Here is a 13,791-nt window from a genome sequence, read left to right as displayed (position 1 = left end):
ACAGACCAGGCGAGTGGGTCCCTGGGCGGGGGAATGTGCCCGGCCCGTCGGAGGCAGGTGTGACGGTGCCGGCCTCGGGTGAGGGGCGCGCCCTGCTGCTGTCTCCTTGCCTGCCCACAGACCAGGCGAGTGGGTCCCTGGGCGGGGGAATGTGCCCGGCCCGTCGGAGGCAGGTGTGACGGTGCCGGCCTCGGGTGAGGGGCGCGCCCTGCTGCTGTCTCCTTGCCGGCCGCTCTGCTGCTACCCTGGCTCTTTAGGGGCCAGGGCTGTATGCAGTGACCGACCTGGGATCGGGGCCCGAGGCACTAGGCATCCTCTTCTCTCCACATTCCATCTCCCAGCCTTCCGGGACGGGCTCCTACCCTTGGCTCCGGCGGCTCTGGAAGGCCAGAGGTCTGAGGACCTTGGAGATAGATCCTGGCTTTGGAGTTGGGGTCGCTACGAGTTCGGTACTACCGGCTTTTTCTTTCCGCGTGAAGGAGCGGGAGGTGGTCTGTAAGGGCTCCCTGTGGTCCAGACCATGTCCTCATTCCGGCTCGGAGGCTCTCCGGCTCCATGACGGCCGTGACCTTCACCCCCTCCCCAGGAATAGGACCTGAAGGAAAACTCAGCCCTACCTGCCGCCCTCTTGAGCAGATCCGTGAAGAGCCAGGAATAGAACCCAAGCGCTCTAATCTCAGCCCAGCCAGGTTTTCTCCTCCCCCTGAGCCCAATCCCTCAGTATTCATCCGAGTGGCTTGCTGAGTGTGTGTGTGGCGGTGCCTTCAAGGCCCTCTTCCTCTCAATCATCTTTTCCTTTTGGGCGATCACCTCTCAGGCACCTCCGGACTCTACCCCGTTTGCTCTGTCGCCCCCTATGGGCCAGCAGAGGCATGGCGCTGCCGGAGCCTCTGGGCAGGGACCGGGCTAGGGCCCCTTCCCAGGAAGCTGCCCCTCTGGGTGTTGTGGCTTGGCCTGGTCATCCACACAACCTGCCTAGGTCTTTGTGTATGGAGTCGAGCCAGAGGTGCTTACGTTAGCACCCCTCTCCAAGCCATTTTGGTTAGGGACCCTAGATGTCGGAGAGTGGACTGTCCTATTTTGGCGGGAAAGGTTTCTGAGAGCAGGTCCCACTACACCCATTGCTCAGAGAGGGAAACTAAGTCCTAAAGTAGGAAAGGGACTTGCCCAAGGTCACTCGGAGAATTATGGGCAGAGATGGGACAAGGGCGCTAGCACCTAGCCTCCTGCCTGTCACTTCTGGAATGCCTCACCTCTCCTCCAGTGCCTCTAGCCTGCCCCTTCCAGGCAGCCCTGGAAAGGGAACCCGTCAGCGGCCACCTCACTCTGTATTGCCAAGACACACTACAGGTTGACCCATGGGATCATAGTGGCCTGGCTGACCGGGCCAGGAAGTGGAGAACTTTGGACATTTGAATCCACTGACTACCCTGTGCTCACAGGCCACGATGCTGCTCGGGGCGTCTCTCCTGGGAGTGTTGCTATTCTCCAAGCTGGTGCTGAAACTGCCCTGGACTCAGGTGGCGTTTTCCCTGCTGCTCCTCTATCTGGGGTCTGGCGGCTGGCGCTTCGTCCGGATCTTCATCAAGACCATCAGGCGCGATGTTTTGTGAGTACCCGGTTTAGCCCTTCCTGGAGTCTCCCATACCTCTCTGGGCTCCTCGTCCACAAAATTTCCACAGAACAGACCCGGGGCCTCTACCAGCACAGGGTAGCTGGGCCCCAAAGCAGCAGCCTCTTCTCCACACTCTTTCCCTGGCACTAGTACCTCCATCTCCAAGGTCACAGTCTCCTCCTGGGGAATCTCCCTAACTTGGTGCTCCTTAGCCTGGGGCCAACTTGGGGGCCCGGGGCATAGCATGGAACACTCAGTTAGGGAGAGGTGTTGAGGAGACGTCTGAAAGGGGTCTGTAGTTTGTAACAGGAACCCGGTGGGAAAGGGCCTGTCCTTGGGTTGGCATGAGTCTGAGAGGGCCCCGAGTCAGATATCGGGGAAAACCTGCTCCCCTGAGAATGTCAGGTGTGCTCCATAGGGATGTCCTGGGCCAGAAACACCTGCTGTGGCCTCCTCTGTGCCAGGTGTGAGGCTCTGGAGCCCAGAGAGGAGCAAGGCAGACCCAGTCCCGGGCCAAGCTTGGACTGGTCTGAGAGAGACTTAGGGGACACAGTAAATCCCTAAGCTGGCAGGGCTGTGTGGGCAGAGACCCTGGCTGTCTTGCTCACAGTAGTGTCCCAGTGCCCAACACAGTGACTCACACCCAGAACAGGCAGCTCAGCATTTGTCAGTCTGAGTGGATTTCAAAAGGAAATATAGAGTGGCCACTGCAGGAAGCGTGGTAGCGGAGAGCTGTGGGAGCGGGGCCGAGAGAGATGGCTTAGGCCAGGGCCTCAGGGAATCGGAGAAGGCCTTCTGGAGGCAAAATAGTTCTTTCCTTTTTGGAAAAATTTATTTTTATTGATTTCAGAGAGGCAGGGAGAGGGAGAGGGAGATAGAAACATCAATGAGGAAAGAGAATCATTGATTGACTGCTTCCAGCATGCCCCCCACTGGGGATCCAGGCATGTACCCTTGACCGGAGTCAAACCCGGGACCCTTCAGTCCGCAGGCTGATGCTCTATCCACTGAGCCAAACTGGCTAGGGCCAAAGTAGTTGTTCTTTAGAGATACCTCAAGGTGGTGGGATCAAGGGATTCCAGCCAGAGGGTAGAGCGTCAGCAAGGGCATAGAGGCTGGGAAGCTGGGACAGTTCAGGGGTCAGAGGTGGCAGGGCCAGGGCAGGAGAGTGGGGTGTGGCCAGCGATTCCACAAACACCTGCTGAACATCTCTGTGCCTGACACTGAGCAGGGCCCAGAGGACAAGGTGGTGACTGGGATGGAGCCCTCCCCTTGCTGGGCTCACAGAGAGGAAGACTGGACAAATCGCAAACTCATCCTTTATTGGGCAATGCGGGGGGAGGTATGATATGGCCTTGTGGGAGGCCCCGAAAGAGATCTTCACTTGGGCCCTGGAGGCCCAGAATGCTCTGACGGAGCAGCGGACTCAGAGTAGACAGGGATGGCAGTAGGGGCTGAACTCTGTAGCCAGAGAGACTGGGCTTCAAATCTCTACCTATGAAGCCAGGGCAAGCCATCTGCTGGCAGAGCCTTAATTTCCCCCTCTGTACAGGGGAGGGAGTAATTGCCCTGGTCCCTGTACGACACAAGCAGGCTGGTGTGTGTAACGGTGCCCAGCATACAGGTGCTGGGCAAGGGGAGTGTTGCAAGTGATGGGGCTTAGGAGCCTGAGGCCCATGGGGCAGCACCCTGGGGCGGGGTGCAGGGACCCCCCACTCCCAGCCTCAGCGGTCACAGCTCCCTCGCTGGCTCCCACACAGTGGCGGCCTGGTGCTCCTGAAGGTGAAGGCGAAGGTCCGGCGGTACCTGCGGCAGCGGCGGACAGTGCCCATCTTGTTTGCCTCTACGGTACAGCGCCACCCTAACAAGACAGCCCTGATCTTTGAGGGTACAGACACACACTGGACCTTCCGCCAGCTGGATGACTACTCGAGCAGTGTGGCCAACTTCCTGCAAGCGCGGGGCCTGGCCTCCGGCGACGTGGCTGCCCTCTTCATGGAGAACCGCAATGAGTTCGTGGGCCTGTGGCTGGGCATGGCCAAGCTGGGCGTGGAGGCGGCCCTGATCAACACGAACCTGCGGCGGGACGCCCTGCGCCACTGCCTGACCACCTCCCGGGCCCGGGCCCTCATCTTTGGCAGCGAGATGGCCCCAGGTGAGCCCCAAAGAGGCAGGGACAGGCAGGAAGTCTCATGGGACCTTGCACAGACCTCTCCCAGCCCTGGGGGAAGCTGTGTAGCTCCGAGGTTTAGAGCATGAGCCTTAGAATCAGACGGCCTGGGCTCTGCCACTGGTAAGCTGGTGATCCTGAGTAAGAGACCAGAATTCTCTGTGCCTCCGTTTCCTCACTGTAGTACCTACTCATACTGTTTTCAAGGTAATACTTCACCTGAAGCACTAACAAAGTGGTTGGTGGTAGGTGAGTCCTCAGATTTAATTGGTAACTATTCTTGTGACTGATTAGGCCTCATTTCTTCATCTGTAAAATGGGAACAAGAGTCCATTCTCTGCTGTCCTGCAGAGCTTACCTGGTATGTTAACTGGGTGCTGAGCATGGTACTTTACAAGAGCAGCTCTAATCTTCACAAAGCCTGCTGAGGAAGGGACTGTCATCAGCTTTGTAGATGAGGAGACTGAGGTTCATAGTGGTGTGAGGAACTCATGCAGCTGGTAAGTGGTGGAACCCAGATTTGATCTGGGCTTGGCCACAGTGTTCCTGTTCTTTCTCCCCACGCTGCTGTGGTTTGTGGAGTAATGGACAGGGAAGGTTATTGAGAAGTTGAAAGGGGAAGAGGACAGATTCAGCAGGGAGAGTGGAGATGTTTGGACAAAAAAAGAGGAAGCCAGAGGAAATGGGGCCAAGTGGGCCAGACCCGGCCCATGCCTAGGGCGGGTGGACATCTGTAATGCATGGGGGAGCCTGAGAGAAGGCTGTCTGAAGAGGCTGGAGGGCTGCTAGCCTCTGAGCCCCACTCCTTCCTTCTAACCAGACCCCCACAGACTAGTAAACCTTCATGTGAGATAGAGCTGGCTTCGATTCCCAGCTTCAGCGTATTCTAGCTGTGAGCAAGTCCCTCATTCTCAGAGCCTCAATTTCCTCATCTGTAAAATGGGCTGATATTGGTACCTACGTCCTAGGTTGTGTGAGCAGGAGAATGCATATAAAGAGCCCACTGTGTAGTTAGCCAGCAGCTAATAGAAGCTGTTGCTCCTATCAGCATCTTTCTTATTATGAGGTCCTGGGTGCTTCTCTCTCCGCCTACCCAGCCAGCCTCCCCGGACAACATGCTCAGCCCTGACATGAGCAGAGTTCCTGGGAACACGGTTTCCTGGCCAGCCTGCTGATCTGCCCTGTCTCCCCCGCAGCTGTCTTTGAGATCCATGGCAGCTTGGACCCTTCAATCAGCCTCTTCTGCTCTGGTCCGTGGGAGCCCAGCCTAGTGCCTGCCAGCACAGAGCACCTGGACCCTTTGCTGGAAGATGCCCCCAAGCACCTGCCCAGTCGCCCTGACAAGGGCTTCACAGGTGAGTCCCCCACCCCCCACAGAGGGACCCTAAGGTGCCCAAGGACAGATCACTGGCCTCATGGCCAGAGCCTGTGTTCTGCATACTTGCTGTGTGACCTGGAGTGAGTCATGTCACCTCCCTCTTCCATCTGGGAAAAAGGGTACAGTAACTCCCCCAGTCGCCCTGACAAGGGCTTCACAGGTGAGTCCCCTACCTCCACAGAGGGCCCTAGGTGGCCAAGGACAGATCACTGGCCTCATTGCCAGAGCCTGTGTTCTACATACTTGCTGTGTGACCTGGAGTGAGTCGTGTCACCTCCCTTTTCCATCTGGGAAAATGGGTACAGTAACTCTGGGGTTACTGTGCAGGTTCAATGAGCTGGTATGTAGGAAAGTGCTAGGCATGGTGTTGAGTACACAGGAGCTCACAAAATCTGATTCTGATTTGTCGAACAAGCCTTCTTGGATGCCTAACATGTGCAGGGTCATGCGGAGCCCAGGAACCTGCTGTTTCTGAATTTTGTTTGGAGTTGGGCCCGGGGCCCTTTAAATATTCATCCAGCACCTGTTCAGTGCAGGCCCCTGTTGAGCTGTGATCCTCCCTGTACTGGGCTGCCTGTCTCCACCTCCCCGCCTCCAGGCAGCCCCCCAGGCCCTCTTGCCTCTCTTCTTTTATACTGGAGCCCAGAGCTTGCTATATCTCCTGGTGGCTCAGAGCTTGGACTAGTTCATATTCTGGCTCTGTTGCTTCCCTTGTGTGACCCTGAACACCTGAGCTGTCCCTCTGAGCCTTGGGTTCCTACAGCCATAAAATTGGGGGTGGTAACAGCATCTATTTTGTGTAGTGACTAAGGATTGAAAGAGATACACTGGGAGACTAGGGTGTGACAGGAAGGGCTCAGTAACAGGTCATTGTCCTCATTATAGTCATGTAATCTGTCATATACAGATCTTATCTCCTGGTGCTTTTGTAAGCCACTTGAGGGCAGGGACTCAGACTGGTTCAGCCTGTTGCCCTCATGGTGTGCAGCCTAGGCTGGCACACAGCAGGCACACACGAGCAGGAGATGGTCAACAGGAACATGCAGTCACCCCATGGTGTTCCGGACCTCCTGGAGCCTCCAGCCTGGGGGGCTGAGCTGCATACAGAAACCTTAATGTGGCAGTCCCTGGACTGGGCTGCAGGATGGGAAAAAGAAATGGCCAGTGGTGCAGGAGCGACCTCAGCACCCTGCTTCCTGCAGCTCATGCCTCCCCGCGCTCTAAGACCTCCCCGCGCTCTAAGACCTCCCCATGCTCTGAGGTGGGCATCACCTCCTTTGGGAAGCCCTCCCTGTTGCCACCTTTCCTCCCTGAAGCCTGGGTCAGGTGCTGCCACTGGGCTTCGACAGGCCCTGTGCTTCCCTTTGTGCTCAGTGTTGGAATGCCTGTCTGCACCTGCCTGTCTCACATGGCTGCAACCTCCACCAGGGCAGAGCCTGTACTCTTCTTGGTCACTGATGTCTCCCTGGGCCTGGCACAGAATGAGGGCCCAGAAAACGTTTGTTGATGGAACAGATGCAGGCATTAGAGCAGAGAGTGGTGTCTGGGGTCATCAGAGTAGCCTTCTGGAGGAGGTATGATGGGAGTGGGCACTGAATGATGTGCACACACGGGTGTCCGTCTGACTCCGCACTCAGCCCTGTGCTACCTCCTCTTACAGATGCTTATGTGTCTGTTTTCTTCAGATAAGCTCTTCTACATCTACACATCGGGCACCACGGGGCTGCCCAAAGCTGCCATCGTGGTGCACAGCAGGTAAGGGACAGGGCCTGGGGGGAGAGCCGGGGTGACAGGGCCCAGGAGCCTCCCCTTCTGCCTTCCCAGGGGCCCACTGAGCTCTCCGCCCTCTGCCCTCCCAGGTATTACCGCATGGCTGCCCTGGTGTACTACGGATTTCGCATGCGGCCCGATGACATTGTCTACGACTGCCTCCCACTCTACCACTCCGCAGGTAACGTGGGCCTCTCCTCCGTCCCAGAACCCCTAGGACAGTGATGGCGAACCTTTTGAGCTCGGCGTGTCAGCATTTTGAAAAACCCTAACTTAACTCTGGTGCCGTGTCACATATAGAAATTTTTTGATATTTGCAACCATAGTAAAACAAATACTTATATTTTTGATATTTATTTTATATATTTAAATGCCATTTAACAAAGAAAAATCAACCAAAAAAATGAGTTCGCGTGTCACCTCTGACACGTGTGTCATAGGTTCGCCATCACTGCCCTAGGGCCTCAGAAACACTCCCTCTTGGCAGGCAGCATGTTGCAGTTGAAACACATGAGCTTTCGAGTGAAATCAGGGTTCAAATCCAGATGTGGCCATTGACTGGAGTTCTGAACAAGGATGGCCAAAAAATAAAATAAAAAACAACAACAATAACAAAAACGAGATGGCCACACCAGTCTGATTGCTTGTATGGCCATGTCCCGCAGGGCACCTGGGCTGATCTGACTGTTCAGTTTGTTCCCGTGGATATACATGGCCTTGCTGCTTGGTCTTAAGAGCTTAAGGGAAGACAGAGATGGGATAAATATAGTTCCTGTCCTCAAGGTGCTTAGAGTTGGGTGTGTGTTTGGGGCAGGATGAATGATGGGAGCACACCTTCCATGATACAAGAAGTAGCGTGGTGAGTACGGGAGGGCCAGGGAACAGGAGCTCAGCTCCAGGGAAGAGCTCGGTCTGGCCAGGAAGGCTTCTTGGAAGAAGTGTATTCAATGCAGGCAGATGTGAGGTGCAGAAGCCAGGCTGGCTAGCTTTGCCCCTCCCCCCCCACTCCCCACCCCCAGTTGAAGGGCATCATTACGGTTATAGGAACGGGAACTTAGGGCCAGCTCTGCAGGCTCTGGGGGAATGTGTAATTGATCCAGTAGGCACAGGGAAGCCATGGAAGATGTCTGACTAGGGGAGTGATTGTCATTAGTGTTGGAGGGAGAGGACAGGAAAGAGAGAGACCAAAGGTCTGGGTAAGACGAGGCTCTAGAGGGAAGGGTGTCCCACCTCACTGACCTCCAGGGCTCACTCTGCCTTCAGGAAACATCGTGGGAATCGGGCAGTGCCTGCTCCATGGCATGACAGTGGTTATCCGGAAGAAATTCTCAGCCTCTCGGTTCTGGGATGACTGTATCAAGTACAACTGCACAGTGAGTGAGAGGGAAGGAGATGAGCCATCCCTGTCCCCTCGTGACCCTCCCACCAGCCCCACTCGGGGACTTCTGTCTTACAGCTGAGGCAGCCAGTTGTCCATTGACAGATGGAGAGATTGAGGCCCGGAGAGGAAAAGGATTGCCCGGTGGGGAGGGACAGAGCTAGCAGGGGTAGGGCCCTGAGGGGCTGGGAGGCGGGAAGTGAGAGCAACCTCAGAGACCCAGACTCACCCCACGTCCACCTCCAGATTGTGCAGTATATCGGCGAACTGTGCCGCTACCTCCTGAACCAGCCGCCGCGGGAGGTGGAAAAGCGGCACAAGGTGCGCATGGCGCTGGGCAACGGCCTCCGACAGTCCATCTGGACCGAATTTTCTGGTCGCTTCAACATCCCCCAGGTGGCCGAGTTCTACGGGGCCACCGAGTGCAACTGCAGCCTGGGCAACTTTGACAGCCAGGTACTACTCAGGCCGGGGACGTGGATGGATCACGGAGGCACGGGCAGCCGAAGGGAGGGCAGAGCTCCAGCGAGGGAGTGGGTGCTGGAGTGTCCCCCACACACAGGGCCCAGTTTGGGCGCATGGGGAGAGCCCAGGCCCAAGTCTTGGCCTTTGCAGGTGGGAGCCTGTGGCTTCAACAGCCGCATCCTGTCCTTCGTGTACCCGATCCGGCTGGTACGTGTCAACGAGGACACCATGGAGCTGATCCGGGGGCCCGATGGTGTCTGCCTCCCCTGCCAGCCAGGTCTGCCCTGGGGTTGGAATTGGGGGTCAGAGGGGAGGGATTGGCCCAGGAGGAAGACAGGACAGATGGGTGGGAGGGAACCCTGTTCTGACCAGTGGCCGTCAGTCAGTTCTCTTAGTCGTTTATTCCCTCAGTTCATCTGTTCTCTTTTGTGTTGAGGACCCTGGGTCCAGGCCGCCTGGGATGATCCTAGCTCAGCCCTTTAGCTCTGGGCCCGAGTCCCCACACCTTGCAATGGGGCTGATGGCAGCACTGCCTCATGGGGTGGCCCGGAGGATCGTGTGGTGCAGAACATGCAGCTCTTTGAGCTGAGTCAGAGCCCAGGGAAGGCTGCTTTGGCCAGACTGTCCGTGTAGGGTTCAGCCACCCTTTCATCTATTTGTTCATCTTTCCATTGGCTCAGGTGACCAGACATCACTGAGTGCCTACCTGTGTCAGGCCTGCCAAGAGAAGCTCCCTGCCCTGGGGGGATGGACTGGGGGGGAGGGGTGGAATTTCTTTGGGAAGTAGTGTGACCAGAGGTCAACTCAGCATGTAGGGTGCATTTGGGGGTGGGGGAGCCCAGTGGAAGAGGCCACCATGGCAAATCTGGCCCCGCCCTCCCGCCCCCAGGTGAGCCTGGCCAGCTGGTGGGCCGCATCATCCAGCAGGACCCCCTGCGGCGCTTCGATGGCTACCTCAACCAGGGCGCCAACAATAAGAAGATCGCCAAAGATGTCTTCAGCAAGGGGGACCAGGCTTACCTCACCGGTGAGTGGCACCTCTCCCTAGCCCTTCACAGCCCCATCAGAGGGTAGGGATGGAGAGAGATGAAGAGGTTTTCCCACCTTCAGAGGAGACTTCCCCAGGACTCCCCCAATCCCATCCCCTACAGCCAAGCAAATCCTTGGAATCCAGCAAGGACTACCTGGCCTAAGCCCTATCTCACACCCCCTTCCTAGGTGATGTACTGGTGATGGATGAGCTGGGCTACCTGTATTTCCGAGACCGCACGGGGGACACGTTCCGCTGGAAAGGCGAGAATGTGTCCACCACGGAGGTGGAGGGCACACTTAGCCGCCTGCTAGACATGGCCGATGTGGCAGTATATGGGGTCGAGGTGCCAGGTATCTTTGTATGGGCTGGTGGGAGATACCAGGTATGTGTGGGGAGGTGCCACCAGGCGGCACTGCCAGCCGCTCACGGTTCACTCCACTACCCCCAGGAACCGAGGGCCGAGCCGGAATGGCTGCTGTGGCCAACCCCACTGGCAGCTGCGACCTGGAGCACTTTGCACAGCTGCTGGAGAAAGAGCTGCCCCTCTATGCCCGTCCCATCTTCCTGCGCCTCATGCCTGAGCTTCACAAAACAGGTCTGTCTCCTCCCCTGTCCAACGTGCAGTTGCAGGCCTAGGCTCCTTCCGGTTCCTTCTTGAGAGACCTGGGTGGCTGTCACTTGAACTTCACCCTTAGCTTAGCCAGGTAGTTGATAAACTGACCTCCCTGTGTACAAGTGAGCAGATGGAGTCTTCAGAGAGAGAAGGTTCATTCATTCACTAATGGAAGAAATGTTAATTGAGTACCAACTATGTGCTAGGCACTGTGCTAGGCCTTGGGGGGCATAGGTAACGGCTTCTGACAGGACCTGTGCTTTCTTGGAGCTTCTAGGGCAATAACGGAGACAGCCCTAGGACAAGGAATTCCAAGATTAAGAACGGAATTCAGATCAGACTGACAGAAAAGTGAATGAAGGGGTTTCGGAGGACTAGGAAGCTTCCCTGAGGAGGCGACGTTTAAGCTGAGACCTGAATGAGAGGGAGGACTGTATGAGTGTGGGAGGCATTCTGGGCTCTGGGAACAGCAAGTGTGAAGCCTGAGGCAGGAAGACCTTGGACACTAGAGGAGTAAAAGGAGGCCCCCAAAGTTGGAGTCAGTGAGAGGGGTGGGCAGTGGCATGAGCGGGGGAAGAGAGGCTAGCAGGGCTGGAAGCACAGAGCCTTGTGGGCTGGGGTGGGGGCAGTAGGGAGCCACAGAATTGTTTGAGCAGGGTAGTAGCTGGTCAGATTCGTGTTGTACAAAGCCCTCTTGCTGCTGCATGGAGAGTGGGAGGGTAGCAGGCAGCCAGGGCGGGTCGTGGGGAAATGAGTGCGTGGTCACCATCCAGGGAAGAGATGAGTGTGGGTCTACGGTCACGTGACAGGGTGGTGCCATTCCTCTGTCGTTGGTACACTGACGACTCAGGAGTTACCTGGTGGGCAGGAAGTCCATGGCCAGACCCCCACCCTGCTCTCCTCGGTCCCTGCTGCCCTGCCCTGACTCTCCCCACTTCTTGGCCCTTCCCTGGCTGCTCAGCCTCCGGTCTCACTTGCCTGGCCACCTCCCACATGGTCATCATGTCAGCCCTGCTTGATACTAGTAAAAAAGTGGCTGCCACTTACACTATTTCAGAGATGTTAAAATCTGAAACGTGCATCTTAGAATCCGTAGACTACGGATGGACACGCGGGTTGATGAGCAGATTAAATGCCATTGCACCTGTACCTGGGCGGTGCTCAGCTCAAAGGAGCCATCACAGAGACCCAAGTTCTGCTCCCTCTCCGTCACTCAGTATGTGGCTGTGGACAGATAGCGTCCCTATTTGGGTCTCAGTTTCCCCTTTTGTAAAAAGGGGGTGGGTGATGCAGAGCTTCTCTGAGAAACAGGACGGACGTCACAGAGTGGATGGAGCCTTCTCTGCAAACTCTAAAGGGATCTGCCGCCCCACCTGTGCCCTTTCCTGTGTCTCCGGTCTTCCTCTGTGCATCTTCAACTCTGGTGGGTGGGTTCCCGGGAGCTCAGCCCCTGCCTGCACCCTCTGACTCTCCTTCCCCGTCATCTGCTCCCTCAGGGACGTTTAAGTTACAGAAGACAGAGCTGCGGAAGGAGGGCTTTAACCCTGCCGCCGTGAAAGACCCGCTGTTCTACCTGGATGCCCGGAAGGGCCGCTACCTACCGCTGGACCAAGAGGCCTACACCCGAATCCAGGCTGGCGAGGAGAAGCTGTGATTTGCCCTGAGTCCCTCTCAGGGCCAGCAGATACTGGATCCAGAGCCTCAGCTCACACCCCAGAAGGGTCCTGGGTTACGCCAGACCAAAGCAAGCAGGGCCCAGCACCTCAACTGTGAGGTGCTGGCCGCCTCCCCCTTCAAACTGCCAAGTGACTCACTGCCGCCTCCCCCTCCCCCAGGCTTTCTGTGAAAGCCTCATGTCCCTGTATGTCTTCGAGGCCGGGCAGGGCTCCAGGCTGAGACTGACTGGGCCCCTCAGGATGATGTCTTGGCCAGGTCAGGGGGAGGTGAGGGTCGCCAAGTGCTCCTCAGAGAGCCATGGAGTGTGTAAATGGGATCAGGGCATAGCCCCCAGACTCAGGAAGCCAGTAGAGTGGGCAGAGGCAGAAGTGCCCGTGGATCAGCTGGTCGAAGAGGATCCTGCCTGGCCGCTGCTCTAGCGTGAGACTCCGCTCTGCCTGCGCCTCCAGGAGGGTGGGAGAGGACCCCGACCTGCAGCAGGCCGCCCGACTGCACACCCTCCCTCCTACCCTCTCCCTGGTGGGTGGCTGCCTGGCTGTCCCTCAGGCAGGGCCTTTCTGTCTGGGTCTGTCCATGTCACCTCCATCTCAGTCCTGACCTGGCTTTGAGAGGAGGGATGGGGGCACTCAAGGGCCAATAAACTCTGCCTTGACTCCCCCCAGCCTGTGTGCATGCCACCTGAGCTCACCCCAGCCTACTCAGGCCCCACCTGCTGCCCCTCTGGCCCCTTCTCTCAGTCACCCTCTATTCACTCATTTGGACTTAGGGCAGGTGAGATGCTACAGCCCCACATTTCAGCTCCCACCTGAGTCTTGGGCAAGTGACTGTCTTATCAGTGAAATGGAATAAGGAGGACTCAGAGAACTGAAGGTACCCATTATGAGGAAAGGGCTGCTCAGAGCCTTGGAAAGAGAAAACCTAACCCAGAGCAGGGTCCCACCTCCAGACCTTTGCTCATTCTGTTCCCTTTTCCTGGGGTGCGTTTCCCCAGGGGTTTGCAGGCCCTGCCCAGGCAGAGCAGGGTTGCCTAACCAGCTCTAGCAGAGTTCAGGAAAGCTCCCCGGAGCAGTCTTACTGGGGCTACGGAGTCAGCAATGCCCTTGGCCCCATCGCTGGAGTTACACCCAGGCTAGAAACGCAAGGCCTGATGGGAAAGGAGTCCGACCCAGCCCAGGGCATTAGGCCCTGCATCCCTGGTTTTTGTCTTCACTGTGTCACTTGGCTGAGGTCACATAGCAAGTAGTGGGGGCTGGAATGTAAACCACAGGCCAGGGGGCCCTTCCCACTGCTCCACCCACCTCCGGGTGCAGAAGACAACAGCGAAGCCAGAGCACTCCCATTCCGCACATGCCTGCGGAGCCGGCTATGGGCCACACCCTAGGCCAGCAGCTGACAGTGCAGAGGGAGGGTGGCCAGGAGAATATGGGTTGCCTCCTGGGGAAGTGACCTTTGAAGAGGAGTCTGGTGCTTCTCTTGGGGGCAAATGGTGGGGGCCGGGTGGCAGTTGGCTCTTTGGAAAGCGATGCTAAGTGGTGTTGGGCGGGGGGAGGGGGCGTGTGGGCTGTGGCAGGCATGGCTGCAGTGCCCTAGTGTGACCAGCAGGGGGCGTACAGAGACTGCAGAATCCCTCCAGGCCCTCAGCCCAGGCAAGTAGGAAGCAGGGATTGAGTCCTCCCCTCATCCCACCCGCCA

At 57.2% G+C, this 13,791-nt stretch overlaps 1 protein-coding gene across 1 annotated transcript; it reads left to right on the top strand.

Annotated features, from left to right (window-relative positions):
- The first annotated feature begins 1,403 nt into the window (after positions 1-1,403).
- SLC27A4 (solute carrier family 27 (fatty acid transporter), member 4) lies at positions 1,404-12,760 on the top strand. Its single transcript, XM_014529414.1, has 12 exons — positions 1,404-1,609; positions 3,376-3,770; positions 4,982-5,140; positions 6,849-6,918; positions 7,023-7,114; positions 8,197-8,306; positions 8,558-8,767; positions 8,927-9,053; positions 9,666-9,803; positions 9,995-10,159; positions 10,258-10,404; positions 11,919-12,760. The coding sequence occupies exons 1-12, from the start codon at positions 1,449-1,451 to the stop codon at positions 12,074-12,076; spliced, it is 1,932 nt and encodes a 643-aa protein (XP_014384900.1). The 5' UTR covers positions 1,404-1,448; the 3' UTR covers positions 12,077-12,760.
- The last annotated feature ends 1,031 nt before the right edge of the window (positions 12,761-13,791 follow it).

The sequence above is a fragment of the Myotis brandtii genome, unplaced genomic scaffold, assembly GCF_000412655.1.
Source record: "Myotis brandtii unplaced genomic scaffold, ASM41265v1 scaffold68, whole genome shotgun sequence".
In the NCBI taxonomy this organism is placed as follows: Eukaryota; Metazoa; Chordata; class Mammalia; order Chiroptera; family Vespertilionidae; genus Myotis; species Myotis brandtii.
The sequence above is the reverse complement of the archived record's forward strand: the minus strand, read 5'-3'. Positions and strand labels throughout refer to the sequence as shown.